This window comes from Diceros bicornis, chromosome 8 (genome assembly GCF_020826845.1).
Source record: "Diceros bicornis minor isolate mBicDic1 chromosome 8, mDicBic1.mat.cur, whole genome shotgun sequence".
Taxonomy (NCBI): domain Eukaryota; kingdom Metazoa; phylum Chordata; class Mammalia; order Perissodactyla; family Rhinocerotidae; genus Diceros; species Diceros bicornis.
This window is the reverse complement of record NC_080747.1, coordinates 61245153-61260829: the sequence shown is the minus strand read 5'-3', so window position 1 is coordinate 61260829 and position 15677 is coordinate 61245153. Positions and strand designations below refer to the sequence as shown.

At 36.8% G+C, this 15677-nt stretch overlaps 1 protein-coding gene across 3 annotated transcripts in view; it reads right to left on the bottom strand.

Annotated features, from left to right (window-relative positions):
* Nucleotides 1–15677, bottom strand: part of USO1 (USO1 vesicle transport factor) — a 90418-nt gene that overhangs the window by 20015 nt on the left and 54726 nt on the right. For 2 of the 3 annotated variants that reach the window (XM_058547273.1, XM_058547276.1), the window contains exons 9-14: nucleotides 11996–12174; nucleotides 8115–8255; nucleotides 5787–5875; nucleotides 5229–5383; nucleotides 4612–4823; nucleotides 3163–3183 (exon numbers count right to left, since the gene is read on the bottom strand). In XM_058547273.1, the coding sequence (XP_058403256.1) occupies nucleotides 3163–3183; nucleotides 4612–4823; nucleotides 5229–5383; nucleotides 5787–5875; nucleotides 8115–8255; nucleotides 11996–12174 (797 nt within the window). The remainder of the gene's footprint in view (nucleotides 1–3162; nucleotides 3184–4611; nucleotides 4824–5228; nucleotides 5384–5786; nucleotides 5876–8114; nucleotides 8256–11995; nucleotides 12175–15677) is intronic. The other variant, XM_058547275.1, reaches the window with a different exon arrangement.

Sequence of the window (15677 nt, the reverse complement as noted above, 5' to 3'; positions counted from 1 at the left end):
CCACTGCCAACCTTCCTCTTTTTGCTTGAGGAAGATTTGCCCTGAGTTAACAGCTGTGCCAAGCTTCCTGTATTTTGTACGTGGGTTGCCGCCACAGCATGGCTGACGAGTGGTACAGGCCCATGCCTGGGATCCGAACCTGCAAACCCAGGCAGCTGCAGCAGCGTGCATGGAACTTAACCACTATGCCAGAGGGCTGGCCCCTATAAATATTTTTTAAAGGACTGAAGTTTTAATTCTAAGAATGGCAGTATGGTGTCAGTGAAAAGGACATTTGGTTGGGAATTAGAAGAACCAAATCTTCTACTGTCTTACCTTGTACAAGTTTAATATGCTATGTGGGCCCCAATTTCCTCATTTAGTAAACAGAGGTGGTTGGATTAAATGATTTCAAACACAGAGGTTAAGAGGGCAGGCTCTGAAGCCAGGATATCAGGATTTATGTCCTGCTTCTAAAACTCAACAGCCATGAAGCCTTAGGCAACTTACTGAACTTCTCTTCCTCATCCTTAAATAGAGGTAAGAGTTAATACCTATCTCATAGAGTTGTGGAGTGGATTAAATGGGTTAATACATGTAGACAACTTAGAACAGTGAGTGCATGGTGCACAGTAAGTACTCTACAAATGTTATAAACTATTATCATCCTTTCTAGCTCTGCAATTCTATGACTCTTTACATACTAGCATATTAAAAGCAGAACTAACGCCCCAAATTTAAAATAGATGGCAGAGGGGCCGGCCCCGTGGCTCAGTGGTTAAGTGCGTGCACTCCGCTGCTGGTGGCCCGGGTTCGGATCCTGGGCGCGCACCAACACACCGCTTCTCTAGCCTTGCTGAGGCCACGTCCCACATACAGCAACTAGAAGGATGTGCAGCTATGACATACAACTATCTACTGGGGCTTTGGGGGAAATAAATAAATAAATAAATAAAATTATAAAATAGATGGCAGAATAAAGTTTGAACTGGGAATAGTAAAAAACAATATAACTGCTGGGATAACTTTTTTTATTTTAACTTAGTGAAATATAGGTGGGTCCCTACTTTGCTGTGTTAACAGAAATCCATGCATGTTGAAAACACGCAAAGTGAGGACTGTGTAATAATGCTCTTTTGTGCAGACTATATTATTCTGATGTTCACCAGACCATGATTTATAATAAAGAAAAAAGGAAGATAATTAAATGTACAAAAATAAGAAGATGGTTTACTAACCTATGGTATATACATACTTGGTGAAATTTTCATTATGCAATCATATCAAGTGATGTTGATTTAGTGTTTAATAACATGGAAAATACTCATAAGAAAAAATGCAGAATACAAAATGGAATCTAATGTATGATAACTGCTATGTAAATAAATAGTATAGAAAAAAAAATCTGAAATTTTACCCCAGTTATCTTTGGATAGTAGAATGAGGGACATTATTCTCTTTCTACTATCTATTTTTCTAAATTTTCCAAAATTAAAAAAAAAAACTATTAACGAGTACAAAAATACTATAATATTCGTCCAGTGTACCATGATAAAAATGTTAAGAGTAAGATCAATCCAACAAAATCCTGATCAAGCTGCTCTCTCCCTCCAAAAAATAAAACTAGAAACTGGGCATTAAAGGCTATCAAAACCCTTGATGCCATTGCTTCTGATCTTCTGATGGATTCTTTATAAGATAAACACCTAGAACAGCTAAAAGAAAGCCACATTCCACTTTCTGACTAAAACTATTCATTTTGTTTATACATTTATGTATTTGTTTGTATGTCTGTTTATAGCTTTAAGTCAAGAACAAGTACATATCTCTTCCCAGCCCCCCCAGAGTGTGTGAACTATTGAGGAGATTTGGAAAAACAAATGAACATTGAAATTATAATTTCAGAGCATTCTGAGGGTTTAGTTACCAGAAATCACAGATTTTACAGGATGGAAGAGATCCACAAACAAAATAATTGAAGCTGAATCATCCTATCTTTTAACATAAGCTATTATGTTTCCCTCATTACATTTGCTAAATAAAAATCCCTCTTATTCCTACTTCATGGATTTCAAGTTCAGTATTTTTGCATTGTTTACTAAAAAAATATGAAAAACTAACATTTTAAACTTCTAGTGTTTGAGCATTAACATGAGGTTCTAGAGTATTATGATTAGATTCACTTTCTAGTGGTGGCCTCTGGGGATAGAGAATTAATAGGAAAGGGGCATGATGGAACTTTCTGGTATTCTGAATGTTCTCCATCTTGTTATGGAGGTATGTTCAACCATCAAAAATCATCAGATTGAATACTTAAGGTCTGTGAATTTTACTGTGTGTAAATTATTATACCTCCAAAAAATTCCCTTTTAAACGGTTGACATGTATAGTTACAAAATACCTAATACCAAAAATTCTGCAGGCTAAAGCTGCCAAGTATGTCTGTGTGTGAGTTACTAACATGTTAAATCATGCTTATACATGAAGATACAATTTCTAACAGGACCTCAGTTATTACTACTCATATTGCACACTTGAACACATGCCCAAATATGGATATTAAGGTACACTCCTTTTTGTCAAACACTCCACAAAACAAAACAAATCAAAACCAAACACAAATCACTCTCCCCTCTACACATCAAAAGCTAATCCCCAGTGGTAGCTGCAGCATATGGATTACATCCAGAATAACTCATAATATTTAATTTAAAACTTTTCAAATTACAAAACTATACTTACTATCGTACTTTTTCAATAATCTAAGTAAAATAAAAGTCATCACTTTCTTTCATATACTGATTAACTAAAGATAAAATTCTTAACCCTAAATTTCACTACCTTTGAAATGGTTTCAGGGGAAATAAAGAAGCAAGCTTGGGTGAAAAACCACACAAAAAAAAACCAAAACCAAGGAATTCTAGAAAGTGCAAGCAACCCCGGAGGAAGCACAAGTATAGCTTCAGATTCTCATTCCCATAGTTCTTAGTAACACCACTACAATACCCCATAGAGAAAAACTGGAGAGCCACTTATGATAGAGATACACTTGCTGACACATAAAAGTGTGAGTAGAATATAACTTCAAACAAGCAGTTAAAAAAAACCAATCAGCAAAACCCAAGACAAAGAAAAAGCCTTGCTGTAGGAGGAAATGCCTAAGCTTAAACAAGTGATACATACCCGTCTGTTGATCTTATCACCCTGCAAATTATACATTAAAAATTATTCATAAATATTACTGCTTCAGAAAAATTTAAATCTAGAAAAATCCCTCAAATACAGTCTCTCTACAAACCCAAGCCAATAATTTGGGATAGGACAGTTCTAATCTTTTATTATATAACAATGCACATACATTTTAGAGGAGAAAGGATAATTTTATAGCACTGTGATTACTTAGAGTGGGAATATATCACTATCTTAAGGATTTCTCATTATGCATTAATCATAATTACAAGGTTACAGCAAAGTCTGTCGTGATAGTGGTCAGACAGTTAATTACTATTTGGCTTACGAAAAGTTGTTTTCAACAGACAGCAACATGAGAAAGCTAAATACTAAATAAGTAAAGATATGAATATTTTGGGGTAGTTTTTTTAAATCACGAAGAGAGAAACGGTAAATCAAGACAAAATACACTTCCAATTGAAGTAAACCAATTTTAAACAACAAAGGGGGTTTTAACTCCCTTTTCACTACAGTTAATTTTTACACTTTCATTTATAACTTCCTATGGATGACACTGATGTTTCTTTAAAAGCTCACAATAAAACAATTGAATGATTGTGGAAAAATTAAGAAGAACATGGCACATTATCATGGGGAAGAGGTAGGATAATTCTAGTGGATAGAGCAATTTTAGACTTATCCACATTTTTTACTCTCCCTGAGTGACTCAACATCGATGGCTTTATAGTTTTGCTAAAGCATGAAAATGAATTGTTCAACAGTAAGGCTTGTACATGTGGGCAAATCATCTAATAGTAACTGACATTCCTAAATGCCTTAGCGCCCACTCTTCAATGAAGTTTTGTTGTTCTCATTAGGAGTCTAAAGGAATGCAAACAATGCAAACATTTTTAGTTATGTTTTTCTACATCATACTAGGTAAATTATATGCCTTGGGGTTTTGAGTATTTGAGAGCTCACAATCATCAAGGGGTATATTGTTTAACTATATAAGCAATGGCCTGGTATTCCACCTTTGTTTTCTGAAAGGCAGACCAATTGCTCTGGGAAGAGAAAGTCAGAGGTACACAGCTATGAACCACTTTATCCTATTCCCTCTCATAAACTGACTGAATTAAGCTATTGAGCAGAGAGAGAAAATGACATGCAAGAACACTGTGGATGATTTAAAATGAAAACAAAAAAACACCTTTCTGCCCAGAACATATGCTTCCATCATGATGTAGACCTTAGGTATTAACCATTCTTGTAAGAGTATTTATTGCTTTCTCTCCACAAAACTGTTGCTGGTTACAATGAGCTAAATGAGCAGATAAGTCCTTGCCTCTTTCTTTTTTCATCTGCATCTATGAAGGACGTCCTTACATCTTTGTATCACTGACATCAAAACCTATAGCGGAAACTTTTACCCCCTTAGAGAAGTTTCACTTGCTACTTTACCTGTGAAAGGATGTTGGTGCACTGTTGCAATAAAGAGACTGGAGGGTTGCCAATACTTGTAGCAAGTTGAACCCTGAGCAACTGTTCTTTCTGGGTAGCATTTTCTTGCAAAGCATGGGCAAGCGCCACAGCAGCACACCAGTTTGAAAGGGAGTCAGTAGAAAATAAACCTCCGCATAATAACTGACCAGCTGAGACAGAATTACCTGTTGCTACAAAGATGGCAGAGAGATAACAATATAAAAATTAATTACATTGTTTTCCATACACAAAAAAATAGTATGAAATACTATTTAAAAGTTTGTTAATAGTATTAAGCAACATTTTCAAAAGTCTGCTTTTCAAAACAAAAGATGACAAAAAAGTACCTTGGATGAAAAGTAGCAAAACAGAAATATTCGAACACTTTAGGCATCAAACTGATGATGGTAATATTTTAGAAAATTATTATCTTAATTAAAAACTACATTTGTAAAGCAAATTCAAGAAAATGCCATATTTTAAATATTCTACTACATCCAGGGTCTTTTATTATTTATGATATACTTGACCATTAAAAGTTTGAAAGACAATTATTTACTTTTTAAAACAGAAATTAGAACTACTACATTATTTACCATCAATGGTGGAAGGTAGAAGCGTTGACACAATTTCTCCTTGTCCTTTTTGGTTTTTATATAAGAAACACTGGAAACAATAGAGAACAGCACAGCGCAATACAAATGGCTGCCTTTCATTAACCATGGACATGAGAAGTACTACAATTGCCGGTCTGTTGCATTTAAAAAGAAAAGAACAAAAAGAAACATTGCAACAACCCAAGTACACAGATCAATAACTAGTCATTTTTGTTGACTGAAGAACCATAGCCTGAACACCAGCAAGTTAAGTATTTCCATCTCCATTTCACAGAAAAGATAACTGCAGCTGAGAAGTGCAGTGCTTCGTTTGCTTAAGGCACAGCAAGGAAGTGGAAGAGGTGATATCTGAGTCCAAATACTTAAGCTCCAAAGACCACAAACTCTTTTACAATACTAACGTATTTATCTTGTCAGATAATTTCTAGTTTCAAATCACACAACTGAAATTCTTAAAAGAATAAGATGTGTATACAAGATATACTAAAGTTAAGTTTTTATTTCCTCAGAGAAATCTCTAAATTCCCCTTTGCCTACCTTGGTGGGTTTGAAGGTGCATTTACAGAAGCAAAGTAGTCTTGGTTTACTTGGCATCCTCGAATAACTTCTGATACAGTATTAATGGTCTGTTAAGGAATAAAAAAAAAAGAAAACTTAGAGAAAGTAACTCAAGGAAGGAAATCGTTTTAAAAAGAAGAAACTTACATCTTTCTGCTTTTTACTTTTAAATGCCAAAAATTCAGACACCAAAAAAGTCTGTGACAGCATTATAATCTTATAACACTTTCTCAACATAACATTTTAAAACATTAAGCATAGGCCTCCAACTAAAAATAACACTTGGGCCGGCATGGTGGCGCAAGCAGTTAAGTGCGAGTGCCCCGCTTTGGCAGCCCGAGGTTCACAGGTTCGGATCCCGGGCACGCACCAATGCACCACTTGTTAAGCCATGCTGTGGTGGCATCCCATATAAAGTAGAGGAAGATGGGCATGGATGTTAGCTCAGGGCCAATCTTCCTCAAGAAAAAAGGGGAGGATTGGCATCAGATGTTAGCTCAGGGCTAGTTCTCCTCACACACAAAAAATAAATAAATAAAATAAAATAAAATAAAAATAACACTTGAGGGGCCGGCCCCGTGGCATAGCAGTTAAGTGCGCGCGCTCCGATGCTGGTGGCCTGGGTTCGGATCCTGGGCGTGCACCGAAGCACCACTTGTCAGGCCATGCTGTGGTGGGGTCCCACATAAAGTGGAGGAAGATCAGCACAGATGTTAGCTCAGGGCCAGTCTTCTTCAGCAAAAAGAGGAGGATTGGCATGGATGTTAGCTCAGGGCTGATCTTCCTCCCCCCCCCCAAAAAAAAAGCTAAAAAAAAAAAAAAAGACCACATGCATTTAAAATCTCAAAAACTAAAATTAATAATATCTTCTAAGAGATAGAATTTATCTCTATAAAACAAGAAAACGATGTTTTAAAATAAAATCAGAGAATAAATTTAAAATGTAATAAATTAAAAATTCAATTTAAGAATAAAATTGAAAAAACCTCCAAGAAAATAAAATAAAGACAAACTAGATTCAGAAAGTCCAACAATCTATTAATAGAGTTGCAGAAACAGAACAGAAACAAGGAAATTATCAAGGAATACAAAAAACATCCTGAGAACTGAAGGACATATGTCTCTGTCTTGAAAGGGCCCAGGGAGTGCCAAAAATAATTGGGGAAAAAAAATGTCTCCAGTATAGCACATCATCAGAAAATTTCAGGAAGCCAAAAATAAAGAAAAGATCCCAAAAGTTTTTAGAGAGAAAAAACAGGTTACATAAAAAGGGTTAAGATTCCAAATGGCCTTAGACTTCAACACTGCAATCAAGTTCTGAAAGGCGAGTGTTAGTGATTTCCGAATTCTATACCTAGCCAAACATCGAATTAACACAGAAGGTAGAGGCATGACATGAAAGAGCTAAAAACGTATTCTCTTGTCATTCACCCCTTTTCAGGAAGTTAAGTAAAATAAGATAATGAATCAAGGGGGAGGGAAAAAGACATGGAATCCAGATAACTAAGGAATCCAAGTCACGAGTGACGTAAAAGGAAATCCTAGAAGGATGGCGGACAAAAGTCCTAGGACAAGAGACATGCAGCAGAAGCAGAGAATAACCAGCCCACGCTGGCACAGGATGATGGAAGGCTTCCAGAGAAAGGTCTGCGATAGGGGATGATGTGGTAAGCATATGACAGTATTTTATTTTATTTTATTTTTTTGTGAGGAAGATCAGCCCTGAGCTAACATCCATGCTAATCCTCCTCTTTTTGCTGAGGAAGACCGGCTCTGAGCTAACATCTATTGCCAATCCTCCTCCATTTTTCTTTCCCCCCAAAGCCCCAGCAGATAGTTGTATGCCATAGTTGCACATCCTTTTAGTTGCTGTATGTGGGACGCAGCCTCAGCATGGCCGGAGAAGCGGTGCGTCAGTGCACGCCCGGGATCCGAACCTGGGCCGCCAGTAGCGGAGCGCGTGCACTTAACCGCCAAGCCATGGGACCGGCCCATATGACAGTATTAATATGCATAAATACATAGAAAATCAGTAAAATGAAAAAAGAACACTATTATAACTCAGGAAAGAGAAAGGGATATTTAAAAAAAAAGATATAGGGCTCTACTTGGGTTAGCAGATAGCCATAATAGCAGATAGCAAATTAGCATAATCATTATGCTAATTATATTTTAGTAGGATCAATAAGGAATTTAACATATAAAAATGGTTTACTATCACGGCTTTTCCTTCGGTTGGTATCTAATTATTCCTAGGATTCCTGATTTCAACTTCCCCAGAGCAGCCTCTGTCTTCATTTGGTTTACCTCAGTCAGGATATCAGCAGGAACTCCAGTAGCCATTAGGATAGTGCACAGCTGCTGCAATAAGCCACACTGGAACATAGCTTTCTGGCAGCTACTGGTAGCACCAGGAGGGTTGGTGGGAGATACCAGTACACGAACAAGCTGCGAAAGAAAGAGAAAACAAAACTTGTCTTTAAAGATTTGAAAAATTCTGAGGCAAATTTGATCTATTTGAACAAGAAAATCTACGTGAAGGATTCCCTGACCTGTTCAGCCAGATCTAGGTGCTCTTTCCTTCAAGCTCTCATGCCAATAGTTCTGTTACAGTACATACTACGTTATGCTAGCTGCTTGTTTGTCTCCTTCAGCTAACTGTGAACTCCCAGAGAGCAGTAACTGCCTCGGTCATTTTTGTATCCCAAACAACAAGCACAGTATTTGTAACATAGTCAATATTCAATAAATGAAGGAATGAATAAGTAACAGTAAATGGTAGATTTCCTATCAAAGTAAGGATGAACTATCTAATTACAGAGCAGGTCTGAAAATAGAATGGCTTGACGTATGACAAATTCCCCCTAAATTGGATATATTTAAAGAAAAGGCTAAAACTAAGAACTGATGATACAGTAGAAGATTTGTGCATTAGGCAAGGGGTTGGCCTCACTGATTGTCAATGCTAATTAAACCCCTAAGATTCTATGATCAGTCTGAACTTGAACATGAAATTTCAGAAACATGAAAAATGTTATCCCAAACAAGTGTTCGGCCCCATTACATCTTCAAAATAATTTTATATATATCTTGCATTTTAAAACAAGTTAGATGTCTATGTGTCTAGAAAATCTTGTATATCAAGATCAAATGGGATATTTTTGATAATATTTTATTAAAAGGGTGATTAACAAATTGATGTCACTAGAGAAAGGCTTTAGGATTATATACTGGTTCCCGTCCTCGGCCTTTTCTAGTCAGACTTCCCTGATGCTTTTTAAAAAAAATTTATTCTCCTTCTACCCCTACTTTGAAAAAATATATATTTAAAGCAAATACTAAGCTATATGTCATTTCACCCATAAATATTTCTATATGCATCTCTAACTGGTAAGGATTTTAAAAAACATAATCATCATGCCATTATTATACCTAACAAAATCAACAATAATTCCTTAATATCATCTAACAGCAGTTGAATCTTTATCGATAATGTAAATAAAGAAAAAGTAATTATCAAATTTCTAGATGACAGAGAAGTACAAAGGCTGGCTGAAGAAAGAGGGAATGCTTACTCTAAAGATAAGAAAATAAGGGAAGACCTAGTAACAACATTAAAGTATGTAAAATATCACAAAGAATAGACTTGTATTTTCCCAGAGAACAAAACAAGGGGAAGTTTGTAGAAGCTATATCACGGCAAATTTTGACTCATTATATAGAGTAAGTTTTTACTAATAAGAACTACCTAACAATGGAAAGGATTCTCGCATAAGGTAATGAGCTTTCTGAGAGTCACTGGCAGTACCTGTCCAAAAAATGGCAGAGACGGGATTCCTATAAGGATAGGACATAGAACCAGTCATAAAACTATCATTTCAGGAAAAAATTAAAATATTTTGAAACTAAAAAACTTTTCAAAAAGATGCTTCCCCCACATTTAATCTGCAAAACTAGAATGAAATATCCTCAAGCAGATCAATTTCAATTTTTAGTGGCTTACAATTTAATCATGATTATAACTGCAATGATGCCTAGTTCCAGTTAGGATGTATCTATCCAAATATGATTGTTTATCATCATTTTTTTTGTGTGTGTGAGGAAGATGAGCCCTGAGCTAATATCTGTTGCCAATCCTCCTCTTTTTGCTGAGGAAGATTGGCCCTGAGCTAACATCTGTGCCCATCTTCCTTAATTTTATGTGGGACGCCTGCCACAGCATGGCTTGATAAGTGGGGCGTGGGTCCACGCCCAGTATCCAAACATGCGAACCCTGGGCTGCTGAAGCAGAGCACGCAAACTTAATCACTTCACCACAGGGCTGGCCCCATCATCATTTCTGATGCATTTTTATTTTCATAATAGAGAACTTGAAATGCAAGCAACCCTGAAAAAAAACTATAAAGAAAGCACTCTGATAGGTCGAAAAGCAGAAGAACGCGTGGCCCGTGAATTCATGAATGTACCAACTACTCAATCTTTGAGGTGGAGAAAATATTAGAGTGAATAAAACTTAGTTGTTGTTGTTGTTTTTTTTTGCGAGGAGATCAGCCCTGTGCTAACATCTGCCAACCCTCCTCTTTTTGCTGAGGAAGACTGGCCCTGGGCTAACATCTGTGCCCACCTTCCTCCACTTTATATGGGACGCCGCCACAGCATAGCTTGCCAAGCAGTGTGTCAGTGCACACCCGGGATCCAAACCGGTCAACCCTGGGCCGCCGCAGCGGAGCTCGCACACTGAACCACTTGCGCCGGCACCCCTAAAAGTCAGTTTTTTTATTATGAAGTTTGTGTTCTTAAGATTAGTATCTACTTAGTTTACTGATTTTTTAAAAGTAAAGAATAGTTAAAGAACCAACTTATTACATAATTAGAATACTGTATTTTTCTGTTTACATACAGCATTCTAAACTATTTTTAGTAAAATAGTCTTTTACTTTTTAAACAGCGACACTTTCTTCAAAAATGATTCTTTACATAGGACCCTAAACTATAAAACATGAGTAGCCTCCTTAAGCACTTTTAAATATTTACTGTTTGGCAGGCAATATATAAGTTTTTGCACATCATTAGATCCCTTCACTCTCCCTAATCACAATTTGAAAAGCAATTTTCTAAAGGAATTTCCTTTACTAAGAAAGCACTGTTGGGCAAAGATATCAAGCTCACCACTTGGGACTTTATTTCTAAAACATAAAAAACTAATAAAGTCTTGAAATGTGTAACACTGACATGTGAAAACAGAAATGATGAAGTTGGGAGTATAAATAGAAAGATTCTGCCCATTTTCTTCTGTAAAATATTTTCTTCACAGTTTTTAGCCATATTTATTATCCAAACTGGGACACTTTTGAAGTGAAAGAGGACACTATTAGTAATTACAAAATGAATACTGTCCTAGCAGACTGGGGCATATGGTCACCCTAATTATCAGCCAACCAACCCTATGTAGGCAACCCTTAGGGCATGCACTAATATTCAGACCTGAATTACTAGAGGGATTAACCCTCTAGTTTTATTTATTTATTTATTTGTTTGTTTGTTTATTTATTTATTTATTTTGTGAGGAAGATCAGCCCTGAGCTAACATCCGTGCCAATCCTCCTCCTTTTGGTGAGGAAGACTGGCCCTGAGCTAACATCCGTGCCCATCTTCCTCCACTTTATATGGGACGCCGCCACAGCACGGCGTGACAAGCGGTGTGTCGGTGCGTGCCCAGGAACCGAACCTGGGCCGCCAGCAGTGGAGCGCACACTTAACCGCTATCCCACGGGGCCGGCCCCAGCATTATGAATATTAAACTTTATATCAGAGGCTTAATTGAAGAAAACAGATTTTAAAAATTCAACAATCTACCCTATTATTCTCTGGTGTAAAACCCATCAGGAAACTATGATTGGATTTGCTTTAAAATAATCGAGTAGGGCAAGAGAGCGGAATAAACATAAAACAAAATTGCCAGATGTTAATAATTATTGAAGCTGAGTGATAGGTGTGTATGTGTGTGTATGTGTGTAGGATCTCTTTCTCTGAGTATAACAGCAAATCTTCGTATTAAAAGGTTTCTTTTTTAAGTCCATTTAAAACCAACTGAACATCCTGAATTTACCTAACACAAGCAATTTTCTTTTCTTTTTGAAAGGATCACTGTCAAAACTCTTACACCTTTCTGTCTGAGTACAGTATACCTGGAGCATTAGGTGCAGATTAGTCACTTTCTGTGCAGACCAGCCAGAATTTTCATCTCCAACTTCAAACCAAGGTTTCATACGTTGAATATATGAGCCTTCTTTAAAAAAATTTTGATTGGAATTGTTGTTTTTTAACAAGTTTTGGAGCAAAATCAGACAATCTTCTACTACTATACCTGGGGAAAGAACGTAAAACGGAAGTGTTAAGGCTGATAAAACCTGAAGGAAAATTCAATCTCCAAACATTTTAAAAAAGATACATCTCCATGCTCAGCATCTCTTCAGTATGACAAGGCAGAGACCTTGCTCTGACTCCTGATGGCCACAGGCCACAATCTGCATGCTCTATCTCAGATCCCCCAGTGATTTCTTGACCTCTATGTTCAACTATCCATTCACCTCAATGTAACTCATATTTTTTCTTCAAATCTCAGATTAAACATCATTTCTTCAGGAAGCATTACCAAGATCCTATGACTATGTTAGCACCACCAGCCACATACTTTCACAGTAGCCTGCTCCTTTTGTTATTATGTAGTTATCTGTCTTATCCACTAGATTATAATTCACAAAGACAGGAATTTGTGAATGCCCTACGAGGATATAGTGACCTACTCTGTATCCTCAGCAGAGACAGAGACAAGACATCAGGTGAACACATAGTGGGTGACTATTACATATTTGTTGAATGAGTCAATCCGTCTTATTTAATCTCTAAGAAGTACTTGACATTGTTGTCTCTATGTCTCTTCCTTGAAACCCTTTCTTCCCTTTCTCTCCTGATTTTCCTTACTGAACTCTGACCACTCCTCAGGCTTCCTATCGTTCATGGTTCCTGTTCTCCCTTTTTTCCTCCTCTCTGCTTACAACATACCACTCTCCAGGGTAGTTTCATCCACACTACAGCTTACACTATTATGACAGCTAACGCTTGATCTCCACTTTACCAAGTCCTAGTTTAACTAATGATCTCTGTTTCCTTTGTAAAGCATATGACTGATGCTGGATGCTCACAACTAGTAGGTTCTTCTGAGTAGTACCCCACTTTTACTCCTACTAGATGAGCTGTACGTTTACAAGAATCAACTGCTTTTTTTTTTTTTTTTTTGATTAACAGACTTTATTTTTTAGAGCAGCTTTAGGTTTACAGAAAAACGGAGCAACAAATAAAGAGAATTCCTATATACTCCCTCCCTCTCAGTCTCCCCTATTATTACCATCTAGCATTAGTGTGGTCCATTTGTTATGACTGATGAATGAATACTGATACATTATTAAAGTCCAGAGTTTACATTAGGGTTCACTCTTTTTGTTGTTTGGGTTTTCACATATATATATATATATATATATATATATATATATATATAATCTCATGTATCTACCATTACAGTAATATACAGAATAGTTCCACTGCTCTAAAATCCTCTGTCTTATACCTATTCATTCTTCTTTCCTCCCACCTCTGAAGCGCTGGCAACTACACATCTTTTTACTCTCTATATATAGTTTTGCCTTTTCCAAATGTCATATAGTTTGAATCAAAGAGTATATAGTCTTTTCAGACTGGCTTATTTTTTACTTAGCAATAGGCATTTAAGGTGTCTTTTTGTGGCTTTGTAACTTTCTAACATTGATTAATATTCCACTGTCTGGACATATCACAGTTTGTTTATCCATTTCACCTACTGAAGGACATCTTGGTTGTTTCCAAGTTTTGGCAATTATGAATAAAGCTGCTATAAACATTCCCATGTAGGATTTTGTGTGAATAAAAAGTTTTCCACTCATCTGGATAAATACCAAGGAGCATGATTTTTGGATCATACGGTAAGAGGATGTTTAGTTTGGTAACAAACTGCCCAACTGTCTTCCACAGTGGTTGTACCATTTGTGTTCCTACCAGCAATGAATAAGCTTCTGTAGTTCTGTGCCCCTGCCTGCATTTGGTGTTGTCAGTGTTCTGGATTTTCACCATTCTAATGTGTGTGGCGATGGATCGTTATTTTAATTTGCATTTCCCTAATGATACACGATGTTGAGCATCTTTTCATATGCTATTTGCCATCTATATATTTTCTTTGGTGATGTGTCTGTTCAGATCAACTGCCCATGTTTTAATTGGCTGGTTTGTTTACTTATTTTTATATTTTAAGAGTTCTTGTATATTTTGGATACAAATCCTTTTTCAGATATGTGTTTTGCAAATATTTTCTTCCAGTCTGTGGCCTATCTTTTCATTCTCTTAACGGTGTCTTCTGCAGAGAAATTTCCAATGTTAATGAAGTCTCAATTTTCTTTCATGGATCATGTTTTGGTATTGTATCTAAGAGTAAATTACTTTTTTCTTTTTCTTTTTTTGTGAGGAAGATCAGCCCTGAGCTAACATCTGATGCCAATCCTTCTCTCTCTCTTTTTTTTTTTTTTTGCTGAGGAAGATTCGCCCTGAGCTAACATCCGTACCCATCTTCCTCCACTTTATATGGGACGCCACCACAGCATGGCTTGCCAAGTGGTGCGTCAGCATGCGCTGGGATCTGAACTGCGAACCCCGGGCCGCTGAAGCGGAGCATACGCACTTAACCATTTGTGCCACCGGGCCGCCCCCCTAAGAGTAAATTACTTTTGCTCACAAATCTACCATGCTGTTTGCACTGGTTATTAATTAACTACTATGTAAACTGCTAAAATATAAGTATGACAACAGAGCTATTTTTATGAAAACTAAATTTAAATTTTTGGCAAAACTCAATGAAAGCAAGTCATTAAGAACAACTGTTGTTATATATGGATAATACAAGTCTAAAAAATAAGGAAAGTAATTGTAAAAACCCAGAAAGATCCTGCACTCCATTTTAAAGAAACCAAAATGCAAATCGTACATGATGTATTATAGGTGTGATGTCTGCAAGAAAGATGATAAAAAACTCCAGTCAGCAGACCCACATTCAAAGAAAAAGTTCTGGCCCTAACTCAAAGGATTAGTATACAAATGTACATTAAAAAAAATTTATTATATTTAACTTAAAATAAAATGTTTAGGGTGCACATTTTAAATACTTTTTAAGAGTCTCTGATTTAACCAGTCCTAATCTCTCCAGACTAGAGGCTTCCTTACCTCATATTGCTGAACCATGTGGATCCTCACCTCATGAGGAAGAACCACTATATCTGTCTCTTATGCAGGACCATAAATCTCCATTAAATAAGATCTGCCATTAGGACCATCTGAAGGCTCTGGAGGAAACAGAATGTCAGAGCCCTCACTATAACCGGAAGGCCCTCTTTCCAGTGCGCAAAATGAATTCCAGAGCCTTGAGGGCCACTATCAGTTACAAGGAGCTATTGGCACTTGTCTTAGCAACCCTGAAGACAAGCTAATTCCACCTTGCTTTAAAATCCCATTTTCCTTGGTCACCTCTGAAAATATGCACCTCTCTGGTCACCTGTGTTCTTCCATTTTCTCATCTTAGAATGCTTTGTACTTCCTCTCCCCTACTTAATCTCCTTTCAAATTCTTTCATGATGCCACCTCAAAGTCCCAAATGTTGGTTATTAAAACCTACTATACCCTCAATTTGGTGGTCTAGTGGTTAAGACTGGGTGCTCTCACCACTGTGGCCCAGATTCGTTTCCTGATCAGGGAACAACAACACCGTGGCCCAGATTCGTTTCCTGATCA